Source organism: Podarcis cretensis, assembly GCF_951804945.1.
Source record: "Podarcis cretensis genome assembly, chromosome: 1".
Lineage (NCBI taxonomy): Eukaryota > Metazoa > Chordata > Lepidosauria > Squamata > Lacertidae > Podarcis > Podarcis cretensis.
In genome coordinates, this window is record NC_137170.1 from 16,692,115 (window position 1) to 16,705,554 (window position 13,440).

General features: G+C 49.1%; 2 protein-coding genes across 2 annotated transcripts; one reads left to right on the plus strand and one right to left on the minus strand.

Annotated features, from left to right (window-relative positions):
• Window positions 1-1,477: 1,477 nt before the first annotated feature.
• LOC307221996 (uncharacterized protein) lies at window positions 1,478-6,765 on the minus strand (the record flags this gene model as incomplete). Its single annotated transcript, XM_079986978.1, has 3 exons — window positions 1,478-1,655; window positions 4,050-5,176; window positions 6,746-6,765. 3 exons carry the CDS (start codon window positions 6,763-6,765, stop codon window positions 1,516-1,518), a joined length of 1,287 nt encoding a protein of 428 aa, XP_079843104.1. The 3' UTR covers window positions 1,478-1,515.
• Window positions 4,738-12,540, plus strand: ANKRD9 (ankyrin repeat domain 9). The gene is made up of 2 exons (XM_079959704.1): window positions 4,738-5,073; window positions 11,432-12,540. The coding sequence occupies exon 2, from the start codon at window positions 11,498-11,500 to the stop codon at window positions 12,383-12,385; it is 888 nt and encodes a 295-aa protein (XP_079815830.1). The 5' UTR covers window positions 4,738-5,073; window positions 11,432-11,497; the 3' UTR covers window positions 12,386-12,540.
• Window positions 12,541-13,440: the final 900 nt, after the last annotated feature.

Here is a 13,440-nt window from a genome sequence, read left to right on the forward strand (position 1 = left end):
GGATCCCCAAAACAGGGTTTCCCCGCGAGTAGGGGAGGCGCGAATGGTGCCAGCCGAATCCCAAGTTCACAGGCTTCTTCCGCCTGTGATTTCTATGGGTCTCCGCCTTCGCCGTGGCAGTCAGACCCTACTTTTCACGGAGCAAGTTCCTCCCGATTGGAGGAGCTCCGCCATTGCCTGAGGCGCCAACCCCGGAAGTCCCCCATAGGTATCTAAAGCCATTTGTACAAAACAAAATAGGAGCCTACACAACACAAAAAACTGTTGCTGTATGTAGGTTTTATTTTATTTGTTTTTTATCTTATATTTTGGAAATGTACATCCAGGTGTTTTTTTCCTTTAAATTTTTTGGGGTCCCCAAGAGAGTGAGGCCCTAAGCTATAGCTTGTTTAGCTTATACATAAATCCGGCACTGGCCTTATCTACTGTTGGGCCCAATATTGGTCTTATCTTCTCAATCTGTCTTTGCATGCAGGGTTGTTGTTTAGTTGTTGTTTAGTCGTTTAGTCGTGTCCGACTCTTCGTGACCCCATGGACCAGAGAACGCCAGGCACTCCTGTCCTCCACTGCCCCCCGCAGCTTGGTCAGACTCATGCTGGTAACCTCGAAAACACTATCCAACCATCTCGTCCTCTGTCGCCCCCTTCTCCTTGTGCCCTCCATCTTTCCCAACATCAGGGTCTTCTCCAGGGAGTCTTCTCTTCTCATGAGGTGGCCAAAGTACTGGAGCCTCAGCTTCACAATCTGTCCTTCCAGTGAGCACTCAGGGCTGATTTCCTTCAGAATGGAGAGGTTTGATCTTCTTGCAGTCCATGGGACTCTCAAGAGTCTCCTCCAGCACCATAATTCAAAAGCATTAATTCTTCGGCGATCAGCCTTCTTTATGGTCCAGCTCTCACTTCCATACATCACTACTGGGAAAACCATAGCTTTAACTATACGGACCTTTGTTGGCAAGGTGATGTCTCTACTTCTCAAGATGCTGTCTAGGCCTGTCATTGCCCTTCTCCCAAGAAGCAGGCGTCTTTTAATTTCGTGGCTGCTGTCACCATCTGCAGTGATCATGGAGCCCAAGAAAGTAAAATCTCTCACTGCCTCCATTTCTTCCCCTTCTATTTGCCAGGAGGTGATGGGACCAGTAGCCATGATCTTCGTTTTTTTGATGTTGAGCTTCAGACCATATTTTGCACTCTCCTCTTTCACCCTCAATAAAAGGTTCTTTAATTCCTCCTCACTTTCTGCCATCAAGGTTGTGTCATCTGCATATCTGAGGTTGTTGATATTTCTTCCGGCAATCTTAATTCCGGCTAGGGATTCATCCAGCCCAGCCTTTCGCATGATGAATTCTGCATATAAGTTAAATAAGCAGGGAGACAAAATGCAGCCTTGTCGTACTCCTTTCCCAATTTTGAACCAGTCAGTTGTTCCATATCCAGTTCTAACTGTAGCTTCTTGGGAAGTCTCTAATTCATGAGGGTTTGAGACCCATCAGCTACCAGCACCTGGTTTAGCTGACTAGTCAAATGGGCTTCCTGGGCTGTGTCCACTGTCGCAATGCTGGCAGCTTATAGAAGCCAAAATGGAAGAGCAGAAGAAGGCATCATGCGGCTTTTTCCAGATCAAGAAGTGCAGGCAGACTGAAAGGCCACAGAGCACTGGAGAAAAACAGGAAAGAAAAAGACATATCTCTCTTGACTGCCTCGCAGCTCAAGGTAAGCTCAAAATCCTGCGCCCACAGAAATGCTAAAGATAATCTAAATTGCCTTGAGAACGAAGGAGGAAAATGGAAGTCTTTTTTCTCAGGGAAGGAAACTTCTGGGACACTGGTGGACACGTTTTGGCTCAGTGCTTATTCATATGGCTTATCATATGGTTCAAAAGTAGCCACATAGATATGGCATGCTCTGGTCCATGGAGTCCTGGCGTGCTCTGGTCCATGGGGTCACGAAGAGTCGGACACGACTAAACGACTAAACGACAAACGAGATATGGCATAATACCAACTAAAATTTAATTGTTTAGTGCATACCTTCGGTCAAGGAAACCAGCTCCATTTGTGGCTGTCTATATCATCACAACATAGTACCAGAATGGTATTGTACTGACAACAGTCTTATCATTACTATCAAAAGTGGCTGCGTGTGAGTGACCTTGGGCGAAAGAAAGTCACAGCCAATCCTCAAACTCATCTTCTGTTCCTATTAGCACAATGTTCCGAAGGTTCAGATTTCATTCTCCATTAAGGTGAATGCACTGTGGAATGGTTGCCAGGCGGAAGGGCTCTGCTGACTCCACCCCCTTCCAATTACTACTCTGTGTTCAATGGGGGCTGCCCTTGGAAACAGCTCAGAAACGTCAGCTGGTCTCCAAATGCAGCAGCCTGGTTTTTTTTTACCCTGGGTAGGTCAACAAGGATTTTAAACTGTTTCTCTCAGAACTGCGTTAATCAAGGGTTATTTTGGCCTGGGGTATGAAGCTCAATTTTAGACACTGGTTTTGGCATTTCCTAAGATTTGCCAGACCAAATAAATGAAATTTGGGACATGGCCGGAGATCTTCATAGCTTTGTTTGGATTGCATTGACCTACTTTCAGTGGGGAATGTACAATGCTATTTGCCTCAGTCTAGGTTTCCACATAGAGCTTGGCATACGCTCTGAATGATACACTTTCCTAACACATTCCAAGGCCAGATTATAGCACATATTGAAGTTCCTGTTTGCACTGGCTCAGCCTCCCCAACACTGAGCATGCCACCCCTGTAAACTTTCCCTGGGTGCCTGGATTGGACACCCAGCCTCCCTGCTGTTCTGAACAGAGCTTATCTCTGTGAGTGAGTGTAACAGTGCCTCCTCCTCCCACCCCACGCTTGATGGGGGACTTGCACCATTTTGCAGTCTTGTCTTTCTTGTTGCTCTTGGTAGCCATTTTTTTTTTTTTGTTATGTCACATCCCTACAGCAACATTTCCGGGACCACGGCACTTCCTCAAAATTCCAAATGTGTCAACTGGCCCCCCAAAGGTTGGCAGAGCTGCACAGGGCCAAATTCTGTTGTAATCAGGAGGACTGACTCCCGGGACTGACACCTGGTTAATTAATCTTAGCTGATTTATTAAATTGGATAGAAAGCAATACTTTTGAAGGAAAAATGCACACTTTCCTCTTTTATATATATATGGTGTCCATTTAGCAGAGTGTTTCTCAACCTGTGGGTCCCCAGATGTTGTTGGACTACAACTCCCATCATTCCTAGCCAGCATGACCAGTGGTCAGGGATGATGGGAGTTGTAGTCCAACATCATCTGGGAACCCACAGTGAGTTACTGTATGCGCTGCTGAAATGTCACTCACAACCCAACATGTAAAAGGTAAAAGGTTAGGGTTAGTTCCAGTCGTGGCCGACTCTGGGGTTGCAGCGCTCATCTCGCTTTATTGGCCGAGGGAGCCGATGTACAGATTCCAGATCATGTGGCCAGCATGACTAAGCTGCTTCTGGTGAACAAGAGCAGCGCACGGAAATGCTGTTTACCTTCCTGCAGGAGCAGTACCTATTTATCTACTTGCACTTTGATGTGCTTTCGAACTGCTAGGTTGGCAGGAGCAGGGACCAAGAAACGGGAGCTCACCCCATTGTGGGGGTTTGAACCGTCAACCTGATTGGCAAGTCCTAGGCTCTGTGGTTTAACCCACAGCGCCACCCGCGTCCCACAACCCAACATACTTCTGAGCAAACATGCTTGGAATAAGACTGCAAGAATGCTTTCACGAGCAACCTTCAAAACACCTTCTAGTCAACCGTACAAACCCACTTGTGAGCACCGTGACCACAAGTAGGACAGACCTGGTTTTAAAGAGGTTGTGCATTCAATCCAAGCAATATAGGTTTTAGTTCCATTTTTCAGGCAACGGGAATACACACACAAAACCACACACCCTTAAAAAAAATCTAAGTATAATTCCTGGGCACAGCCCAAATGTCACAGTCTTAATCATTAATTTCAGGTTCTAGGCAACGGATTGTCCCTGGGGCGAACCCTGAGGTGTGTCACCTTTCTTCCCACTTTCAGACACGACGGACAACTGCTCACGCTGAATGTGGAGAAAAACAACAACCACCACCCTCCCGCGCCCAGCAAGGGCACCTCTGCGCGCCTCCCTGTGCGTAGAGGTCAAACAAAAACCCCGGCTCTTCCTGATAGATTTCGGAAGAGCTCTTCTCCATAGCGGAGGTGATGATGACTCACTGAATGCACACATGAAGTAAACAAAGAAAAAGTTAGCAGCAGCAAAGTTGGATACTTGCAAGCCTGCAAAACCCCAAGAGGTGCGAGAGATTTGGAGAGAAGGGGAAGGAAGGAAGAGGATCCGCGCGCGCGCATGTGGAAGCTGGGCTCTCCCAACTGCGATGCGCCTGGGAGGGACCACCTGATCCCCTTGGCGGGGGTGGTGGGTGGCACCCATGCCACCTGAGTCACCCCTTTCTTTCTTTCTTCCTGCCTCCCTCCGCGTCCTCGCTAGGTCTCCATGGCGCGCGCGCAGCCCGGCCAAGTTCCTTGGAACTTCGCCTCCCTCTGACGCAAACAATCGTCGCGGGGCGCCGGCCTCTCCTCCCTCGCAGCCAATGGGAAGTTGGGGGAGCCCCGGGCGGGGACCAATCACGGGGCGCTGGACGCTTCCCCGCTCCGGACTGACCTTCCCCGGGCCGGAGGGGATAAAAGAGCCTAGAGGAGGCAGCCGAGGTTTGGCTGCTGTTGCTGCTGCTGCTGCTGCGCGGTGCTGCCTCTCCTGCGCTCCGGGAAGGGAAGCGGCGATCCAGCTCTGCGCAAGCAGCGGAGGGGAGCGGGGAGGAGAGCGCAGGCCGCGGAGGAGCTGGCGGAGGGCCGGGCTGAGCTGCGTGCGGTTGCCGAGGGCGGAGAGCAGGAGCGAGAGGCGCAGCTCATTCATTGCAGCAGCAGCAGCAGCAGCAGCAGGAAGCCGGCTCGGCTGTAAGGAGCCGGCAAGCGGCGTTGGCGCCCACGCGCAATTTCCCCTTTTCAAGTCCGAGGCGGCATCATCGCCGGCAGCGGAGGAGAGGTAAGGAGGATTCCGCTCGGGCTTCTTTCCCGTCGAGCAGCCGCTTCCCCTGGGCTCCGAGAGGCGTCCGTCCACCCGCAAGTGGGGCGGGCGACCCCTTTCTCTGCAAAAGCAGGAGGCGTAAGGGGAGATCGGGGGCGAAGGAGGAGAGAATTGGGGGCGCGGGAGGCGAAGATGGAGATCTGGGAAGAGAAGGGGGGCGCCTCGAAATGATGCGGGGGAATCGTAGAATTGTCAAGCTGGAAGGGACCCTCAAGGATCAACTAGTCCAGCCCCCCCTGCAATGCAGGAATCGCAAGGGGAAGCATCCAGGAGAGATGGCCGGCCAACCTCTGCTTGAAAACCTCCAAGGAAGGAAGAAGGAGAGTTTGGGGGGCGGGGAGCTGCAGAGCCTGGGGTTGTGAGGAGTTTTCCATTCTGCTCTGAAGCCTTGGCCTTGGAGATCGTTCTCCTAAAAGTAATAAGGTCCTCTCCAGAATGCCATGGGACAGGAGAGAGAATTTGCCAAGCAAGGAGGGGAGCAGGACTCCTGAGCTTGGGGGCTTGTGTTGGAAGAAAGGCGAACGCAGCGAGGAGGAGGTGGCTGGAGAAGGTGGGGAGAGCCTAGATCATGGGGCTGCAGCATCTGGAAAGACAAAGCTGTGGCATTTCATTGGTCTGGAATGGGGAAGGGCTGTAGCTCGGTGGCAGAGCATCTGCCTGGCATGCAGAACGTCGCAGGTTCAATCCCCAACATCTCCAGGTATGGCTGAGAGAGACACTCTCCCTGAAACCCTGGAGCTCCACTACTGGTCAGTGTGGGCAATACTGAGCTAGATGGACCAAGCAGCTGCCTCACACTGAAAGCACTTGGGGCCACTCAAAATGACCAAACTGGCCAATGGAGAGTGCACATTGAGTGAGTTTTTGTGGTAAATCGCACAACTCAAACCATGTTCACCTCAGCTGCCAGAATACAACCAGATTTGGCAGCGGGGTGAGGCTGGCGGTGTGGCAGCTTCATAGTTGGGTGCAGTCGCACACCCAGCTCACTGCACACTGTATTTTTGCATCGCTACACTCAACTGGGGTTCTCAGGGACGCCAGCTTGGTCATGTGAACTGAGGCTCCTGTCACAGGCCTGCCAGCTGATTCACTGTGACACCGCTTCATAGTTTGTCCCTTCTGACCAATGACCGAGGTGACGGTCTCAGTTGTTTCATAGCAAGCTTTTCTGAGCCAGGAAGCGAGTACCTTTCAACTTCTCAGCAAGCGTCAGTATGACAGAAAACTGTGTTTCTGAGTTGGCTGGCAGAGTTCTCTCATCTCAGGGGTATCAATAGGAAGAGAGAGACGCAGCAGTGACAACAGCGTGCTTTGATAATCCTCCTGAGCTGGGCTCAAAAGATGCCAGAAAGGAGAATATCCTTCTAAAAAGCAACAACTTTTGCCCCATTAGGTGCTTGGGAAACCTATGAGCTCCAAAGCCCATAAGGCAGCCCTTTTCCAAACGGCTGTCTCCAGTGGTCAGTCGAGCCTACCTCACAGGGTTGTTGTTGGGGTTTAAATGAGGAGAACCATGGATATGGCACCTTGAGCTCAATGGACAAAAAGGTGGGATATAAATTCAATAATAAATAAATATATTTTTTAAAGTTGCCTTCCAGGGAGCCTCCCCCACCCCTGCACTCACTCCACAAACTTGGGCATCATCTCCTGCACACACACACACACACACACACACACACACACAGCAAGCCAATACATTGGGAGAGCATTGGGTTGTTGTCAAGAGTTGCTACAAGGAAGAAAATAAATAAATGGGAAGTCACATTACTGCATGTGTTATACTGATTTGGAATCTGGGAGTGCAGAGGGAGCGTAGGGAAGAATTGTAGATTGCTACCTTTCTGAATTTTAAATCTGCACAAATTATGGGTTTCGGATGCATGGAGCTGGAGCAGCCCATTGAGGTTCCACAAAGAAAGAGGAGCAAATGAAGCTGCCTTATACCATAGAATTGTAGAGTTGGGATGCCAAGAGTCACCAACCAGTGTGGTGTAGTGGTGAAGAGCAGTGGACTTGTAATCTGGTGAACTGGGTTCGCGTTCCCGCTCCTCCACATGCAGCTGCTGGGTGACCTTGGGCTAGTCACACTTCTCTGAAGTCTCTCAGCCCCACTCACCTCACAGAGTGTTTGTTGTGGGGGAGGAAGGGAAAGGAGATTGTTAGCCGCTTGGAGACTCCTTCGGGTAGTGATAAGGCGGGATATCAAATCCAAACTCTTCTTCAAGTCCAAGCTCCTGCTAAGCAGGAATATAAACTGAAGCCTCCACGACAGATGGCCATCCAATCTCTGCTTTAAAAAACTCCCAAGGAAGGAAGAGTCCAAATTAAAACATTGGTTTATCTAGCTCAGTATTACTTACACTGGTTCGGAGGCAGACAATCCAGCTCATCTGTTGTCTACACACTGCCTGGTAGCAGCTCTCTAGCTTTCAGACATTTCCAATCTGACCTGGAGATACTGGGGATTGAACCCAAGACTATTTTGCATGCATGTTCTGCCGCTGAGCCACAGCCCTTCCGCCAATTTGCTTCACCATGTCAAGAACTGTGGTTCTGAAGCTCATATCGTTCTGAGAGCTTCAGTTGTAATTCTCATTCAGTCTTTGACGTGCTGTTTATGCCTCAAGCTTTGAATTTCATAACCTATCTTTTGCCTCTTTGGGGGTCAAAGCAAACTGATCTCCTCCCACTATTTTTCGTGCCCATTAATGATAAATGCCTGCTCAATAGAGTTTTGCACAATCTAAGGATGTTGCAAGGCATGCTCTTCATTCTGTTATACCAGGAACTTCCAGTCAATGAAGTTGACGTCGGTCACATTTACACATGTTACCTTTATAGCACTTGGAACAGTCTTGGCTTCCCCCAAAGAACTCTGGGAGCTGTAGTTTGTTATAGGTGCTACAATTCCCATAGTTCCCTAGGAAGAAGGACTCACTGTTAAACCACTCTTATTTCCTAACATTTCTCAACACCTTTCACAAGCTACAGCTCCCCAAATTATTCAGGGGAAACCATGGTGATTTGAAGTGGTATCACAGTGCTTTAAATGGGTGGTGTGAATGTGACCATAGATAGCTTTGTTAGTTAAATCAAAATACATGTCCTGTGTCTTTTTTTTTTTGGGGGGGGGGGTAATATTCCTTATTCTATCCTAGGAAATTTCAAGGGCAATGGCCCTTTGCCTACAAGTTGTTTAGATTCCTGTTGTCCGGTAAAAGCTAACTTTGCAGTTTTCAGTTTCACCTGCCTTAAGGGAAGTTGTTTGCAGTCCGGACCAGATTTAAGCTGCCCTGTTTGTTCAACCAGCTCTTCCCTCCCCGTTTTATTATATTTTTTTAAAAGGGACATGGGGTAGTGGGGGGAGGAGAGGAAAGTTAATTGCTAACTGTTGTGCTGAAAATTAGGAGGCACAAGAGGTGAAAGGATGAGGGGAGAAGTGTCCTTGCAGACTTTGTTGGGGGTTTAGGCAATTATTATCTAGAGCTGCTTAAGATTCTGCTGCAGAAAGGAGGACATTGCAGACAGTGGCTAAATCAGCCAGAGGGTTTGGTGGGATGCACAAGTCCTGTGATCTTCAGATGGAGGGCGGCTTACAAACTTAATAAATAAAATAGCATAAAATTAAAAGTCCATTGTGATGTGGGAGGTGGGAAGGAAGGTTGAGGAGTTAGTAGAGGGAAAGAGAAGGTTCTCTGGACATCAACATTAAAAAAACCCTGTAATTACCGTATTTTTCGCTCTATAAGACGCACCAGACTACCAGACACACCTAGTTTTTGGATGAGGAAAACAAGAAAAAAATATTCTGAATCTCAGAAGCCAGAACAGCAAGAGGGATCGCTGCGCAGTGAAAGCAACAATCTCTCTTGCTGTTCTGGCTTCTGGGATAGCTGCGCAGCCTGCATTCGCTGCGCACACACATTTCCCCTTACTTTTTAGGAGAGAAAAAGTGAGTCGTATAGAGCAAAAAATACAGTATTTAATTTTGAATTTATATCCCACCTTTTTGTCCATTGAGTTCAAGCTGGCATATGCATGGTTCTCCTCTTTCCTCATTGAACCCCCGCAACAACCCTGTGAGGTAGGATAGACTGAGAGCAACTGGCCCAAGGTGGCCAAGTTAAGTTCACAGCTGGGTGGGGATTTGAACCCTCGTCTCCCAGGTTCTAGTCCAGCACTCTAACCACTGTACCACGTCTACTTAGGATTGCAGCCCCACCATAGAGTGATGCTTAATTACTTTTATAATTTAGAGCAGGCATAGGCAAGCTCCAGCCCTCCAGATGTTTGGGACTACAATTTCCACCATCCCTGACCAGTGGTCCTGTTAGCTAGGGATGATGGGAATTGTAGTCCCAAACACCTGGAGGGCCAGAGTTTGCCTATGCCTGATTTAAAGACTCCATCGCATGGCAGAGCTTTTATGCTAGCTTGTCTAAATGGATTCCCCTCATCTATATTGTTTGGAAGGTTTCAAAAAAAATCCTCTCCCAGAACAGATTTTGTTCCTGTAATGAGAAAACACCAGATACAATACACCACATAATTTTGGGTTGCCCTCTTCTCAACACCGATCAGAGATCTCCTAGTGACTCCCTTACAGCTCAAAATATCGATTTGCATAGAGTCTGTAATCCAATATTTGTTGAGGGATGATACTCCCAAAACTATCAAGATAGTCTCGTGATACATAGCCGAGATTTCTAAAGCTAAATCTAAAGTTGCCTGATTTATTTAACGGTGGTTATCTAGTCTTTTTATTGTATGTGTTTGAATTATCAATGTATTTGGATGACTTTGCATGGTTTTATGATTTTACTGTTTTAACTTATGCCAATAAAGGCTAGTTAAAACTAAGTTACAACAACACTGCTCCATGCTGGGTGGTGCTGGAAGGAAGATAGGGAGCTGCCTTTGGCCGTGTGAAATCCTTGGTCCATCTAGCTCAGTATTGTCTGATCTACTTAGCCTTCTTTTGGAGTTGAAGGTGCCTTTGACTTGGCCATACGGTTTGGGTACTGTACAGTGGTGCATCGCAAGATGAAAAGAATCTGTTCCGCGAGTCTCTTCGTCTAGCGGTTTTTTCGTCTTGCGAAGCAAGCCCATTGACGGCTTAGCGAATTAGCGCTATTAGCGGTTTAGCGGCTTTTAGCGGATAAGCGGCTTAGCGGCTTAGAAAAAGGGGGGGAGGGGAAAAAACCCGCAGGAACTCGCAAGACATTTTCGTCTTGTGAAGCAAGCCCATAGGAAATTCGTTTTGCGAAGCACCTCCAAAACGGAAAACTCTTTCGTCTAGCGAGTTTTCCGTCTTGCGAGGCATTCGTCTTGCGGGGCACCACTGTACAGGTATTTTGAGAACGCGTGTTTCTGAACTACCCAGAGTTGCTTGATGAAAGCACATGAATAAATACCATTACACTCAGTGGGGAGGGGGGACTTAGTGTTAGTTATAATAATTTTTATTTGTATCCCGCCCATCTGCCTAGGTTGCCCCAGCCACTCTGGGTGGCTTCCAACAAATATAAAAGCATAATGAAACATCAAACATTAACAGCTTCCCTATAGAGGGCTGCCTGCAGATGTCTTCTAAAGGTTCTGTCAACACCAACACTTTGAATTGTGCTTGGAAATGTACTGGGAGCCAGTATAGATCCTTCAGGACCAGTGTTATATGTTCTCGGAGGCCACTCCCAGTCACCAGCCTGGCAGCCACGTTCTGGATTAGTTGTAGTTTCCGAGTCACCTTCAAAAGTAGCCCCACGTAGAGCGCATTGCAGTAGTCCAAGCGGGAGATAACCAGCGCATGTCATAAGGTCCAAACAACACATTATGGGAGAGTTCTGTGGTTGATCTCCTGCTTCTCAAAAAAAAAAGTTCATAAAAAACTGAGCAGCGTCAATCTGCTGATGTTTTTGTCTTTATTTTAATGCAGCTGGGCGTGGGGGTCTGAATTTGAACAGAACTATAGCACTGGGGAATTAAGGTGTTTTGACACACACACACCCCCATGATGTTTTCCTGTTCCAAATTGCCCTGCTCCCCAAGCTGGAGTTAGCTTTGCAAGATTGCCGGGGGGGGGGGCGAAGTAAAACACACATTAAATTGGGAATAGCCAAAGTGGCGCATTTCAGGTGTTGTTGGGCTGGAGTTCCCATCATCCATGACCGGTGGCCTTTGTGTGCATGCGCAACTTTTGTGTCGAAGAGCACCCTCTGATAAGAATTGCACAATGGGCTCAGAGGGGCAACGTCTGAGTGGGCAGCAGTGTGCTTGTGTGTCCTAATCATTGTGCTTCTTCCTTTCCCAGCATTCTCACCTCTCTTGGGCCTTCATGAAGAAACGGCTTGGTAGACCTTGACGCGCCACCCCAGCGATGCCCTGGAACATCAAATGGCTGAGCAGCTACAGCAGCCACAGCTCCCAGTCCCAGAAGCAATGCAAGAAGTCCTCCTTTGCCTTCTACCAAGCGGTGAGGGACCAGCTGCCCGTGTGGCTGTTGGAGGACATGAGGCGCATGGAGGCCTTCCACTGGCAGGAAGGGGGCAAAGTCAGCACCTACTCCCCTTCTGAGGCCCTCCTCTACGCCCTGGTGCATAACCACCAGCCTTACGCCCGCTACCTGCTGAGCCACTTCCCTCAGAGTGCCCTGGCTATCCCCAGCCTTCACTTCAGCTGCTGCCATTCCTCCGCTCCTCACTTGGCCATGGCTGTGCGCTACAACCGTGTCCACATCCTTCTGGAGATCCTGAAGGCCATCAGAGACTTCCCGGCGAGCGACCGGGCCAGCTATTTGGACCGCAGAGGGTGCAGCCGAGTGGAAGGAGGCAAAACCGCCCTCCATGTCGCTTGCGAGCTGGTGAGGCCTGAGTGTTTGCTCCTGCTGCTGGGCCACGGGGCCTCACCCTGCCTTGTTGACTGCACAGGGAACACGCCCTTGGACCTCCTCCTGCAGCAGATCTGGGAGAGCCCGGCCTCGAACCTGCGCACCAAGCTGCTTCTCCTGGACTCCCTGTTCCTCTTTGTGCCTCAGGGCTCCCACTGTGCCATGAAGGAGCAGCTGCTGCAGGACTCTGAGCAGTGGCAGGACCTGCTGGGGAAGCCCAGGTTCCAGTGGCTGGCGGGCTTAGCGCCTCCCTCCCTCTTTGTGAGTTCCATGCAAGTCTTAATCGGGACCATTACGCCAGATCAGTTCCCAGAGGCGCTGGACGACCTGCCTTTGCCACACTTCCTGAAGCCCTTGGATCTGAAACTGAAGAGTTAAGAACTTTCCCCCGGGACGTCCTTCCTTCGCAGTTCCCGCTTGCGTGATGAAAATAGGGCTCTCGGCTCTTGTGCGGAGAGCCGGTGTGTTTAATATAAAAACTGTGGGAGCGGGAGAAGCATTTGTTTTCATTAGAATTTGTTTTTTTAAAAGCCCTGACTGTGGTGTTGTCTTTTATTTGAATATGGTGGAATACCTGCAGAGCGTTTGAGAGGAAATGTTTTGCTTGATGGTGAAGTGCAGATATTAAAAGCAAGCTTTGGCCCTCCAGATGCTGTTGGACTCAATGGCCAAGGGCTATGAGAATTGGAGGCTAGCAGTATTTGGAAGGCTACATGCTCCTCATACATGTCTGAAAAGGCAACGTAGGTGTTCAGAGCTGAGGCTAGCAGCCTAAATAATTAGATAAATCAGGGCTAGCCAACTTGCTGTCCTCAAGGCTTGGCTGGGCTCCAGCTTCCAATGTCCCTGCATGGTCATGATGGAGTCAGCAATGTAAACGGTACCAAGTAGGCCATTCCTTCAATGTGAAAATTGGCCGCTGCTGCAAGCCTTCACTTCATATTATACACTTGTACCTTAGATCGATCCTGAACGCCTTGGTACTTGGACGTTTTGGCTCCCGAACACCGCAAACCCGAAAGTGAGTGTTTATGAACGGTTTATGAACGTTTTTTGGAACCCAAATGTCCGATGGGGCTTCCGATTGGCTGCAGGAGCTTCCTGCAGCCAATCAGAAGCCGTGCTTTGGTTTCCGAACATTTTGGAAGTCGAATAGACTTCCGGAACGGATTCCGTTCGACCTCCAAGGTACGACCGTATATCCTTTCTGTGTGATCTAGGCTCCTCATTTAAGCACAAACACTGGCAACTCACAAAACGGTTCCAAACCTTATGGCGATTTCCCGGAGCGCTCATAAAAATGATTTGGATTGCACAATCCCTTTTTCGTCATGATGGCAATATTACCTCCAGCTCCAGAGACAACATGCCTCTCAAATACCATATGCTGGAGATGAGGGGTAGGGAGCGTGCCAGGGGGCACATGCCGTGTG

Bases quoted from the DNA above. Each gene is read 5' to 3' on its own strand.
- ANKRD9 (XM_079959704.1), top strand. From the start codon at position 11,498: ATGCCCTGGAACATCAAATGGCTGAGCAGCTACAGCAGCCACAGCTCC.